This window comes from Topomyia yanbarensis, chromosome 3, assembly GCF_030247195.1.
Source record: "Topomyia yanbarensis strain Yona2022 chromosome 3, ASM3024719v1, whole genome shotgun sequence".
NCBI classification, from domain to species: Eukaryota; Metazoa; Arthropoda; class Insecta; order Diptera; family Culicidae; genus Topomyia; species Topomyia yanbarensis.
This window is the reverse complement of record NC_080672.1, coordinates 274,953,967-274,968,286: the sequence shown is the minus strand read 5'-3', so window position 1 is coordinate 274,968,286 and position 14,320 is coordinate 274,953,967. Positions and strand designations below refer to the sequence as shown.

General features: G+C 35.3%; 2 protein-coding genes across 4 annotated transcripts in view; one reads left to right on the top strand and one right to left on the bottom strand.

Annotated features, from left to right (window-relative positions):
• The window catches only part of LOC131690262 (uncharacterized), a 148,140-nt gene that overhangs the window by 76,388 nt on the left and 57,432 nt on the right, over positions 1–14,320 (bottom strand). The window contains exon 3 of the mRNA XM_058975893.1: positions 6,343–6,375. Coding sequence (XP_058831876.1) covers positions 6,343–6,375 — 33 coding nt within the window. The remainder of the gene's footprint in view (positions 1–6,342; positions 6,376–14,320) is intronic.
• LOC131690261 (WD repeat-containing protein 47) overlaps positions 1–14,320 on the top strand; it is a 253,294-nt gene that overhangs the window by 206,418 nt on the left and 32,556 nt on the right. The window lies entirely within an intron of this gene.

The following is a 14,320-nucleotide window of genomic DNA, read 5'->3' as shown; positions in this document are numbered from 1 at the left end:
CATTCGTGTGCTTAAAAAGAAGTGTTAAAATTTACACTCCATTACCAAGAAAAATAATAACGATGTCGTATACATAAAAGGGAAACCGTGATAAACTAATTAGCTCAGCATCTGGCAGATTTATTTGTTTGGAGCAATAGCGCGTTTTTTTCATCCGATGTGGTTGCGCTAGTGTTAACAACTTTTCATGTGAAAATGTGAGTTTTTATTGTCGAAGTTTTAAACTATGCGGATTTGCAGAGTGATTTGTCTGGAGCAATACCTGGTCTTTTCTGTGGTAATTATTTCTAATAACAAGTTGAAGATAATACTGAATAGTAATCGCTTGAAGATAACATGAAATGGCATGATAAAATATTGTTTTCCTTAATATGTAAATATTTTAAGTGTCGTACAAGAGATACCGCGAGTTGTCCTTAGTTGCTGCCAAGCCCAAATATGCTATATCAAATAAACATTGGGCGAGATGATGTTGGAGTGAAAAATATCCGATTTTGCTCTTCTTTTTTATAAATTCCTTTAGAAAATAGGTTCTTCAGTTGTTTTGGGTTTAAGTGATGTTGATAGCACAGTAAACTATTCTCTTGGATTTACCGAGGAAAAATGTATACTATTGGACTAAAACTAAGTAACTTTTGGGTAAAAATCAACATAGTTAGTACCTTTAGAAGAGATGTTGAGAATAGCATTGTCCATAACTTCTCCGAAGACACCATTTTCTTATCATATTTCTGTCTGTCACGTTACAATTTTACGCATATTTCATAAGATAACTCTGCTAAAACTATAAAATCAGATTCTATCACAATTGAACATTATTAAGGTCACTAAGCCGCACATTTTTTCTACAGAAAGTTATTTTCTATCATGAACGGTTTTCGCTTTATTGTAATTTTGATACGTCTGTCACGTTACACAATTTTCACAGTGAGTTTGGAGGTTGCCTGACTAAATTGAAAAAGTCTGTTCCGTTGGCCCCTAAATTTGCGTGAACACAGTTTTAAGTTGAAGCTTGGAAATCAAAGAAGAGTTTGAAATATAGTTTTCCTGAAGAAAAACTTTTTTTTCGGTTTTATGGAGTATTCTCAATGATCTGTCACGTTACAGTCAGAATCTGTCACGTTACAGTTCTATATGTTTATTGAAATAAGGATATCGAGACAATCGTACACAAATCATCCTTGATCTGGGAACTGAGCATTAACGGGAATATTCGACCTTATTTTGAAAACCATATTGCTTTTGTTGAACAAACGTGAATAACTTATAAAAAGATCGTAATTTCACGAAGTTACACATTATGTCGAAAGAAAATCTAAAAGAACTTAAAACATCTGCATTTTGAAGGACAGTTTTTCATGAGCATTTTAAATTGCAAAACATTTTGAACACTCCTACAACTAAACTATTTACAGAAAAACATTAAATTAAAATTAAAAATTAAAAGATTTTTTAAATATGTTTTAAGTTTTTGTTATAAAATCATTTATTGTTATTTTCACATGTGCAATTCCAACTATCTACAAGACTCGACACAAGAAAAAAATAAAGACTCAGTCAAATATCTTGTGTATAAGATTCCGCATTTTATTCAAAAGATCACCGGGTAAAATCAGCACCGGCACGATAGAAACCACGAAAAAAATCGTCGCGTGATTGAATATTATTTAACAATATAAGCAATGCTCCTTGTAGCCAGCTATCCGGAGCTCAATTTACTTATTTTGCTAATCGTCGTATTAATACAACAAATGATAAATTTCCCAAATTCTCGGCAGCCGGCTGCCCAGAGCAATTATTACATGATAACGCTATTGGCACACTTACTAACAACTCTCACCTTCCCGTGATACATGTGGAAAGGCAGAGGATTTCTCGGTCTCTAGTAGCATAATGTATCGGACTAACATTCCTTCCATTCCCAGAAGATCTGCATTCGGACGTGGCCATCGTCGGTATTGATCAGCATGCAGGGATCAATATAGATTGTACAATGTGGCTCATCAGGTTATTCCCAAGCATGTTGTTCCAATGAACATTTTGCAAACTAATTTGGTTCTGGTCAATAACGGAGTACCAACTACGGGCGATCTCTTATGCTTATGCTAAAATCATTTATTGTTATTTTCTCCACAATGCAATTATATTTTATATCTTTTTTATTTATTTAAATTTTAAACGCGTTATGGTTTTTAGCGTTTGGTATTTGTGAGTAACTTATTAAAATTAAAATTATTATTTTCACTACCAAATATTGTTGTTGAAAAAAACAACACATATTGGAAAAATTTTCTTAAGAGCTTTTTGCTTCGAAATGATATTTAGTATTAATAGTGTATAAGAAAATTATACTTATGACTGGAAAATATAAGGAAATTTAGAAACATACTTAAAGTCGTTGTGAAAAATGTCTTCTTACTAATAACTTCTTAATAATGCAATCACTGTTTCTTCTATTGTTAAGCTTGCGTTAACAAAAAAAAGTCACTGTTTTTTGTAATTGTATTTTTCAACTTCTTTTTGTCTTTTATTTGAAAAATTTCACCAAAAATATTCACACAGAACAATTAATTCGCTAGAACTCGCTATCATATAGTTTTGCTGCACAAATGTCGATTTTCGAACAATATATTTTGCAAGTAGTATATTCAATATCTCATACGCCCTTTTTAAATATTACTTTTGAATAAAAATTGTTTGTTTAACAACGCGATACTTAATCTTCCATATAGATGAAACGTAAAATGTTCGATCAGAATCGAAGAAGGTCACCATTTATTATTTTAATCAAACTTGAAAACATCTGTCACGTTACATAAGATTAACTGTGTTTTCCCAAAAATAAATAAAACTTTAAGGTTTTCACAATACATTTGAAAAAGTAGACTCATACCCGTAAGCTCAAACGCGTACTAACTATTTTTAAGCCGGACTAACTTTTAAACCGGCCTAAACTATTTGGTAAGCTTTAACCAAACGATGCTGTAATTTATATGGCTGCGTTCTGATTTTCGGAGCCTTGACCATATGTTCAACAAGAAACATCAAACAAGTTGAGGCTGTACATTAGACTGGTTCAATTTTTGACTTTTAGCACCACCAGGCTTTTCTGATTCCTTTCATGGTCCATAGTAATTGTGCAAATTTTGGTACCGATTGGTTGTGTCTACGGACCCTCCAAAAAATTCCGAGTTTATATGAAAGTTTGTATGGAAAATCGGTTAACATTGAAAATAAATTCTTAAAAAATCACCTCATCATTCAATTAATCAGAACACTGTATATTTCTAAAGGTATTCTTCTACTGAACACATTCGGGGAACATTGCAAGTTTATGAAAATTCGTTGAGAAAAGTTATTAACAAAAGAAGCAGTATGACTTCAAAACAAGTGGATTTTATTAGTAACCATAGCAACTCTGTTTGAATAGCTACATCGTTATACCAGTGTAAATTAGACTTGCCACCCACCGCTCGCGAATGGCAGATACAGCTATTCAAACAGGGTTGCTTTGATTAATAATAAAATCCACTTATTTTGGAGTCATGCTGCTTCTTTAGTTAATAACTTTTCTCATCGAATTTTCATGAACTTTTAATGTTCCACGAATGTGTTCAGTAGTAGAATACACTCAAGTTTTTTTTTACGCGGTTTTTTTTTGCGCGGTATTTTTTTACGCGGTTTTTTTTTACGCGGATTTTGAAATTTACGCGGTTTTCATTTACGCGGATTTTGAAATTTACGCGGTTTTCATTTACGCGGATTTTGAAATTTACGCGGTTTTCATTTACGCGGTTTTTGAAATTTACGCGGTTTTCATTTACGCGGATTTTGGAATTTACGCGGTATCCATCAATGAGGTTCCCTTTATCGCGGATTCTTAAATTTAAGTGGTCTTCATTTACGCGGATTTTGAAATTTACGCGGTTTTCATTTACGCGGATTTTGAAATTTACGCGGTTTTCATTTACGCGGATTTTGAAATTTACGCGGTTTTCATTTACGCGGATTTTGAAATTTACGCGGTTTTCATTTACGCGGATTTTGAAATTTACGCGGTTTTCATTTACGCGGTTTTCATTTACGCGGCTCGTATCCCCCGCGTAAAAAAAACCTGAGTGTACCTTAAGAATTATATAGTGTCCTCATCAATTGATTGATGACGTGATTTTTTAAGAATTTATTTTCGATGTTCATCGATTTTCCATACTAATTTCCATATAAACTTTGAAATTTTTGGAGGGTCCGTAGACACAACCGATCGGTACCAACATTTGCACAATTACTAAGGACCATGAAAGGAATCAGAAAAGCCTGGTGGAGCTAAAAGTCAAAAATTGAACCAGTCTACTGTACATGTGTAGTCCACCAAATCGACATCTTCTGAGAAATGTTTTTAGTACAGATGTGCAATCAATCGGTTTGAAAATTTCTTAATTTATATTTATACAAAAGTCGGCAAATTTTTCCGTTTTGGCATAAAAACCGAACATTCTTTAGGAGTGAGTAAGGTTTGGAGTATATACCTTGAAAAATTACGAAAAATTTTACCGTGTTCAAAGATACATAGCTCATTGAACTGCAAACCAATTTGAAAAATTTTCAATTACTACCCACTCGAAGTATTTACCGGTCGAGGTAATGCCTACTGAATTTATTTTGCAGAATTAGTCTTTTAGATTTGCGTTTCGACTTCGTTTCATCAGAATCCGACACTAACTTAGTAACGAATTCGAAACGCGAATTCCATAACAAAGTTAGTTATTGGTTTTGTGCTCTTCACACGCAAAGATGGTTTCAAACAATTTTCTCCTTAATAGAGAAAAAATAGTTTTTACCTGAATTTTTCTCCACTATGGAGAAATATAGCATATTGCTTAATGCATTGGTTTGCTAAGTCTTACCAAGTTTCGATTTCCTTAATTCTCATCAGCTTACTCAGAACTTTTTTTCTTGCGGAACATCACGCAGGACTAGCGGTTTAGGATCCATCCATAAATGACGTAGCATTATATGAGGGACGGGGGAGTTTTATTTTGTGATGATGTGTGACGACAAGGGGATAGGGGGTCATGTCATGCTACGTAGATTTTTTAGGGGTAATAGGAGTTGATTTGAGAGAAGCCAATTTTCAATTCGTAATTCGTTTCCTTATATTTGATTCCAAAATCGAAGTGTGAGCAAATTGTGTGGTTCCTGTACTGAATGGTTCATGCTTCGTCGTTTATTTTTTCCAACTTTCAAGTTTTCAAATTATAATGTAAAATTCTTGAACATGTGCGCAGTTAAAAATGACGTTTTTTTCTTTGTTAGTTTTCGAACAATACAAACTCAGCTTTAGGGAGAGAAGGGTGGAAGCGTTGCCGTCAAGCTATGTCAAGGTTTGTGACGAAATGCTACGATGGGGCAGGGGGGTGTTAAAAATCACTCGAAAAATGCTACGTCATATGCGGATGTAGCCATATTGCATTGGATTTTCTGATAGACAACAATTTTTCTACGCCTGTGAACACGTTTTATCTTATAGTAGAATTATTAGCACTAAATCCAACAATAAAATTCATTTAAATATGTTGCTTACATTTCAGTACATTTGCCTCAACAATACACGGTTTCAAAATATAAATAAAATGACAAAAAATCGACAGCTGTCTTATCTTACAAAGAAATACGAGGTGTAGTATTTCCATTAGGCTAATAATAAAGCAGTCAGATATCGAATTCTACCGTAAATAAGGAAAACTGGTCCAATTGGGACCTAGTAAGGGTTTATGAGCTATAGAACTGGAATGAGTCAGCCGATCCACAAATAAATCTTTTTTTGCTAAAAGCCTGATCAATTGCGCACATTTTTTTCTAAGGCGACTTTTCCCGATCTTTTACCGTTGTAAGCAACGCAGGGCACTTTGCGCATACCTGTTTGGTGCACTATCTTGATTCGAAATGTCAGAGGTCGCTGGGAAGCGAGAAACGGAAAATCATAATTGTCAAAAGGGAGCATAGAAAGAGTTTTTTTTTCATAAAACGTTTATTTGACACGGCATTTGCAAACGCTTTTTTACGCCGGGGTTTTTAGCATAGAAAGAGTTAGATGGTAAACAAAAAGTAAAAATTGATGAAAGTGGCTCAAAAGTTTTCGGATTGAAATTATATAAATTAAAGCGTTTGAAGGCAGTTGAATTATAGCTGTATATAGCGAACGATACGTTTAGATTGAAAGTAAAACAGAGTTATAATATTTAGGTGAATCGGCTTACAACTATAACATTTTGTGTCCGATAGGTGAATTATATTTGCTGTACGAAGTCCGTGATTTCTGAAACGATAAGTACAAAGACTCACCTCGTGGTATCCCTGTACGTTGCAGTTCGGTACCTGTAAGTAAAAAATAAGAAAAGAATATAATTTAGAAAAACCCAATTTGATTGAATTTATACAGATTTCGGTGATTGAAGGAAAAGCTGAAAGCAGTTAGGATTAGAAAAAGGAGAAACTATTCATATAAGCGAATTATTCTGAACTAAATGATAGAATATTTAATGATTAAATAATACTTGCAGTTTTAAGCTGCGCGAATACGGCTGCTATAAAAAAGGTTTGTGATTAATCCGAACAACCGTATTGTGTATCAACGGTTCTGCACAAAAGTACATGAAAGGTCCGAATTACTCCAACCTTGTTCCAATTCGGACCACTCATATCTTATCGAATTTAGCATTAAAAATAAATTTCTATTTCGGCCTGAGTTGTTCCTATTTGATTTTCACTAAATTTCGAATTGTGAAATGCAAAGTTTTCTTTGATATATAAAACTTTGTAGCTAATTTAAAATAAAAAAATAAGAGCTGGACCAAATTACCTAAAAATATGTTATTAGCCATAACGTTGAAATCTGTCAACCGATTTGCGAAAACATGTTTTCCTGAAAGCTCGACCGACTGCACATACTTTCCTCTCTAACGGTTTTTCGCGATCGTGTATCAGATCGTATATACGGCAAAATTCCGAGTTGGACCAACCCATATTCTATTATTCACACTCCAATTAAGGGGTTATATCTAGTTGGATTTTTCAAATATTAGGTAAATTCGCGACTTTTTATTTCATCATTAGTTTTTTTTGTAATACTGTTTTACATATATTGTAGTACATGTTTAAAGATATTTGAAGTAATTTTTATGTAGCAAAAGCATGCAAATTGACAGCGATATGACTGTTGCCACGGATCACCTTATTTTGAACCTCATGCGCGGTGACAATGATAAATCAAGAACGGCTTATCTGCAGTGGAACAACTAACATGTATTGGTTAGTACATGCCTGGACGCCTTTCGTGAACGAAGGTTTTTACAAAATGGTACTAATTTTCCTGAATTTTTTGAGTATAGATGACTTATAATGTTAGTATTTTTTGTGTAAAAATTAGAAGCGTACTCAAAATAAAAATTCCTTCGTTCACGGAGTCATTGTAATAAGAAATGAAACGGAGAAAGTTTTAAATTGATCGGTTTAGTATATGCCGAGTAATCGTTGTCACCGCGAAGACATTTTCGAAGAAACACGATTTTGAGATAATTGCGTTTAAAGTTTCGTGTCGATATTGTGCAATGTTAAAATGAGTAATATTCGACCTACATAGCGTCATCTATTCTGAGGACATACTGACTACCTTCGGAGGCCGCAGTAGTGCCAAGAATGTCATTTTGATGTTAACAAAGTGCCATTCTTCCCTCTTTCGTAGCCTCTAGCTTCGTTCTCTTTTGCAACAAATCGATGGAAATTTCGAAATGCAATATCGACTGGCAAAACACCCCCAGGAAGAATCTTTGGACTAATTTTCGAAATGAGTTTATTATAACTCTCGTTATTGTTCTTCGTGAATCCGCCAACACATTTTGCAAGCAACTTACTTTTCGAAAGGTCATTAATGCACTAACACTAATGTACATTCTGACGAAAGTGACTTCCTGAATTAACAAGCATTCGGTACGCATTTAAATATATGCGCATTTCGTCGCTGTTGTGATATCTTATGACAAACGCCATTTTGGGGTAAACTGAGTTAGATATGTAACATTACTTGTCTGAAAAATCTCTACAAAGTGGCGTTTTCAGAATTTTGACATTCTGCTTGGGTACTAAGATATAGTGAGAAACGTACTGAGAAATTCTATGATTTTTGTTTAAAATAACTGTGATTGGGGTTTGGCGCAAGCTATCTTGATGTATAGGATGTTTTTCTATGTAAAACTGTCTAAGAAACAGAATGGCATAATCATTTTCAAAACAAAAACACACGAATTTTGAAAAAGATGCAGTTTAACTTTACAACTGAAAGTATAGCATATTTGGCAACACTGTAACCTTAAATAACTATTTTTTCTAGATTCCCTGACTCATTTCCTTCAAAATGCATCTTACCGATTGTTCATAGACCGAATGAAGCCAAAGATATGAATAAAAGTTAATAATTGATGATATTTTTCTATGGAAAATTTTCCATGCACGATTACGCCATACAAATTTTGTCATCAATACACACCTATGATACGTGTGAGTGCGACTTTTGTTTACATCTTCAGTAACAACTCGCAACATAGTCAACCGATCTTCGTAATATTTGAGAGATTAATACAGAATAGATAGAAGCACCAATTGTCTTCTATGAAGTGTTTCTATTATTTATAAGTTTGAAGATATTCAATTTCAAACTTTAAAAATCGTTTTTCTCGAAATGTGCTAAATGGCGCTTGTCGTAAAATAGCACCACAGCGACGATTTGGTCTTGTGGAGAAAACCCTGAACTAATAAAAATTGAAGAGTCACTTAGGTCGCAGGACACCTTCAGCTCCTTAGTGCGGTAAGTTCAGTTCTAATAGTCGGATTCTTTTGAAATTTGTAGCAAGATTCTTGGGGGAGGAACAATAAGAAAACACAAAAACAAAATTTTCGAATTTTTCGGTCCACTCAAGTAGATATAACCCCTTAAACTAAAACAATTGATAGTCTCGTTCAAACCAAGATATGAAGTAAAAGATATTATCGAACAGATCCAAAATCACGACAGTGAACTTGAATTAATTATTTGTTGTGTTTTTCGGCTTACACATTTTTCCAAAAAACGACTCGTCCCAAGCGCACACGAAAACTGAGAACCGCAACATTTTGTGAGATAAAACAAAGCTACATGACAGCCGTGAAAATGATATATACGCGTTTCATAATATTACCATAGCTGAGAAACAGCTGGGGGTCCGAATTGGCCCACTTCCCCTACGCATTAAATGGTGTATGGTTTTGCATATGAAATTTTATACGCTAGGTTGTAATGGGTTAATTAGATGAAGCATCAACTCTTCCCATCTACCCTATCCTTTATCCTTCCCCGTGAACGATGGTAATTTGGGCAGCCGGCAATAGTGGCTATCTTGCTGTTTGAGTTCTAATATGAATCGGAATTGTAAGAATTCTTACTTACCATTTCCTCAGCGACTCTTATTCGATAATTAGCAGTGAAACATGATGAAGTCAGCGTGCAATCCGTCAAAATCATCGTAACAACGCAACGCATGAAATAGCAAAATAATGATCGCTTAAGTTAACAGCTTTGAATTCTCTTGCAATATTGTTTATGGGATCGCAACTACATATGAAATGTTCTAAAAGTGCAATACGAATTCGATAGATTTTGTTCATTACTTGGAATAAATTGTTTTACAAGTTTGAAGAAGAAGGCCCACGTCTATCTCAAATAACTATTAAAATATAGGACAACCATGCCTAGAGACTTTCCCAAAGGTACTACATATCATTCAGGTTATAGGTTATGTGAAAAATAAGACACTAGACTAGATCTCATATTTGGAATCTGAGACCCAGAATGGGGGTGGAGAGAGCGTAGTTAATAAATCGATTTCCGTGTATGCAGCTCACCTGGGTTCAATTCCTAATCCCGCACATAGGGTTAGATATATTTCTTAAGAGATTTCTCTAACCCGGCAAAGAGGCGAATGCTCCTAAGGTTAAAACCTCTATAATCAAAATATAAAAAGAGACCCAGAATTATAACTTTATAAAACATCAATGAATCGCACACACCTGAAAAGACATTCTTAATCGTTATACACAAAGGAAAAGATCAACATAAAAGCAGATGTCCTTAAAATGTTTGTATCTAAGATTGTCAAAAAAACTGAGTTTTAGATTGTTTGGTGTCCCTATTTCGAGTGAACATAGCACTTGGAACAGTTCAATGAATGAACATCTGCTACAGAAACTTCACCTGAATAGATTAAATTTGCTATTATACTGCTTCTCCTTAAAACTACCACCTCATGAAGGTAATCATAGATCACACCTGTTTCCGATTTATACAAATCGATCAACACCCAATGATTTGAGCACGTTACCACCTGCCTGTACCATTTCGACCAAATCATTTGCAGAGGTACTAGCACAAAATAAATAATAGGTAAATAAGCACTATTTCCAACTGACATGAGGATGCCCCTGTGACCCAATTTCCCAAACCTACCCTGACTGGGAGGGGAAATCGAGCGCAACGACCGCAACGGCGACCGGCATCGTCGGTGTAGACCTTGCTCATGGAAATCTCAGAGTTTCTTCAAGCACTGTGTCCGTCGGCACAGTCCCTTGGCAAACACAAGTCATGCATGAAACGAAAACATAGCTTGCAAATGAGAGAAGAAAAAAAAACTGGGCTATTGTTTGCCCCAACCTGCACAAAGTTGCTCTCCGAACCGTACCTACTCACCGCATCACCAACTCCCATTGCCACGTTAAAGTTACGATGGTGAAACCAACTGTCATGATGAGCTGAGATGTTTTGATTCACTTCATGATTCGTGGCAGGTAAAGTAAAAAAAATTAAATAAGGTAATTAACATCACATCGACTTTTATTTAGTTTGTCTATCTGGAGAAGTAAAAGTGACGCAAACGACGCACGTTTTGTTTTTAATCTTTCTTCATTCCCATCGGATTACGCCTAACCTAGATTAAAATTCAAATTTCTGATGCGCTGAAGAAATAAAAAGTGACAATTGGCAGAAGGTAAAGAAAGGTAAAGGAGCGTCATCTAAGTTAGAATGTTATTCGTAAATTGAGTTTTTTTTCTGAATTACTGTATCTTTAAGAAACAATTTTGTATCGTTCTGGTATATTTAACAACAACAACTTTTCCATTTGCGCCACTTTTACTTGTAATTAAAGGCAGTTATTGATTTACGTTTCCTTCTCTGTGGTCAGATCGTGCACTATGTAGAATTTATAGCGGTCATGGTAATAGCGAACATACAGTGTTAACACATTGAGGGCAGGATGGTGTTTTGTCGGCAAATTGAATTTCAACAAAACGGTAGAGTAACCTCGATGTTGCGTTTCCTACATTCTATCATTACAGTGCTTTCTGATCAGCCATATCCAGCGATTAGGCATGATTCCAAGAATTTCGTGCGAATAGTTTCATTTTGTATCACACTATTATCGGCAGTAGCCCTAGTTACAAACGCGGGCGACACCTTTGAGGATGCTTTTTGCGATCGGCTGGAACACACAGCGACAATTTGTTCGCAGAACAATTTCTTTATATGACTTTTATTATTTCACACTACTGCTTTCGACAAAAGTGTAGTGCGAATAAGATTTATGGCAGATATCTCAAGTGTTTAGGGCAGCTGTACACCGTGTTCTGTATATTCGGGTATACTTTCAGGATATGTTGAAATAATGTAGCATGACGGTGTTGGTAGTTGGGTGGTAAGCGTGACTGCTTCTCACTTCAGTTAGTCTGGATTTCAATCTCTCACGTCTTCCATGGCAATACCAGTAAAGCCGTTGGTCCCGGTTCATGTGCGGATAGGTCGATATCTAAGGTTCAGATGGCGACGTCGGTTCTCTGAGATCGGTGATAGACACTTAGTGCAGGTAGAGGTCAACAAGAAATATTTTATTTATAACTCGTAACGGTTTTTTGAAACCGTTATGAATGGAACCCAGAGACTATGGTTTATTTCTCTAAAGTTCCCTGGATAACTGCCTTGAAATGGTTTTTAGATTCGAAAGCATGCAGAAATAAAACAAAAAAAATCTGTGTTAATCCACCCTGTGCACAGAGGAGTATTTGACCGAAAAAGCTGGCCGAAAGTCATATTTTCAAAAACCGTTATCAAGGACATTATATTATATCATGATATTCCCTAGTAATTTCTGCATTAGATGGCAACCACGTTGCGTGTATTTACTAAAGTTTGTCAACGCTGTTCACTGTCCAAGGTAGGGGTTTTTTAATACTCTAGGCTGATTTAAATCTGCGCGTGGAAACAAAATTTTCCAAACATTAGTGATTCGAATTGTTTCGACTCAAGTATCCTATATTTTTAATAAAACAAGGTCAGGGTCATATTTTGGTGTAGATGGATCCATATACTCGAAAAAATATTAGTCTTATTAAACTTAAATACAAATAAAAAAAATCCGCCATTTTCTTACTACTCAAAATTGAAAAAGTTCATGTTCTCAATCCGTCCCAGTGAAAACTCTTGTGCCCTGATTAAGTTTAACCCAAATACTAGTAGATCGGCGAAAAGAAACTTGCGCATAATTGCTCCATTTTGAATGTGAGCTATTCGAAAAATTAGATATTTTTGACATTTTTCCTCGTTTTATTACATTGTCCGTGCTAAGTGCAAACTTTTACAAGGATATTTCTTTTCGAAATAATGTGTGATTCTTGGCAAGATTAAGATTTAGTTAGCTGGGAAACAAAATGATGGTTTTATTGAACCAGAGCGCTTCAAAGTGCTTCGAATCGATTTGTTTTCGTGCAGAATTGAACTACATATGTTGCTTGAACTGTGTTTTGAAATGTATCAGCAGGTGCCGAAGCACTTTGATGCGCTCTGATTCAATAAAACCATCATTTCGTTTCCCAGCTAACTAAACCTACATCTTGCCAAGAATTACACATTATCTCGAAAAAATATCCTTGTGAATGTTTGAACTGCGCACGGACAATGTAATACAACGAGGAAAAATGTCAAAAATGGCAAATTTTCAAATATCTCGCATTCAAATTGGAGCAATTATGTGCAAGTTTTTTTTCGCCGATCTAGTAGTATTTGGGTTAAACTTAATCAGGGAACAAGAGTTTTCACTGGGACGGATTGGGAACATGAACTTTTTCAATTTTGAAAAGTGAGAAAATGGCGGATTTTTTCTTCTTTGTATTTAAGTTTAATAAGACTAATATTTTTTAGAGTCTATGGATCCATCTACACCAAAATATGACCCTGACCTTGGTTTATTCAAAACATAGGATATTTGAGTCGAAACAGTTCGAATAAATAATATTTGGAAGATTTTGCTTCCACGCGCAACTTTTAATCAGCCTGGGGTATTAAAAACCCCTACCTTTGACAGTTAACGGCGTTGCCAAACTTTAGTAAATACACGCAACGTGGTTGCCATCTAATGCAGAAATTACTAGGGAATATCATGATATAATATAATGTCCTTGATAACGGTTTTTGAAAACTTGACTTTCGGCCAGCTTTTTCGGTCAAATACTCCACTGTGCTGTGGTGCGATTGTACCTTTCTCCTTGACCCAAACTATGATTTAATAACTGGTTACTTTCAATATAATATTATGGAACTGTCTGTTACATTATTTTTACACCTGGTAAGTATATCTAAGTGCACGACTGCGACACTCCGACACACTTGAAACAAACAAAAATATAGTATTTAATTAGCTAATCAGCGTGAGCTCAAAGTTTTCTTCGTGTTAACATATTTTGAAATGTGTGGTGGAGGGGAAGGGAAGGGGAATAATTAGTGGGAGGAGGAACCACCTAACTTATTTTGGAATACGGGGTGGATGGAGTCTCCTGGTGGCCGTGCGCCTAAAATCTTGAATCGTGCACGACCTCCATCAAACAAATATCGGACTAACATTCCTTCTCTACGATCTACGTTCGGGCCTGACCGGCGCCAGTATTGATCAATAAACAACTAGGGATTACTAGAAATTATACGTTGAAGGGTGATTAGTTACTCCCAGGAATTATCATCTAGTGATTCTCTGGGCAATTTTGGCTAGTTCCGATCAATAACCGAGTAGTAAGTATCAGCAGAGTTCCTCTTAAACAAGGCGAATTGAATTTTGTTATTTTTAAAGACCATCTTTGTCTTCTTTCGCGATCATTGTTTGTGTTGATGTTCCATTGGCTGATTGCTTAAGAAAATGAATGAGTTGTAAATGCAAAGGGTTATTCATAAATTACGGGACACTTTTAGGAC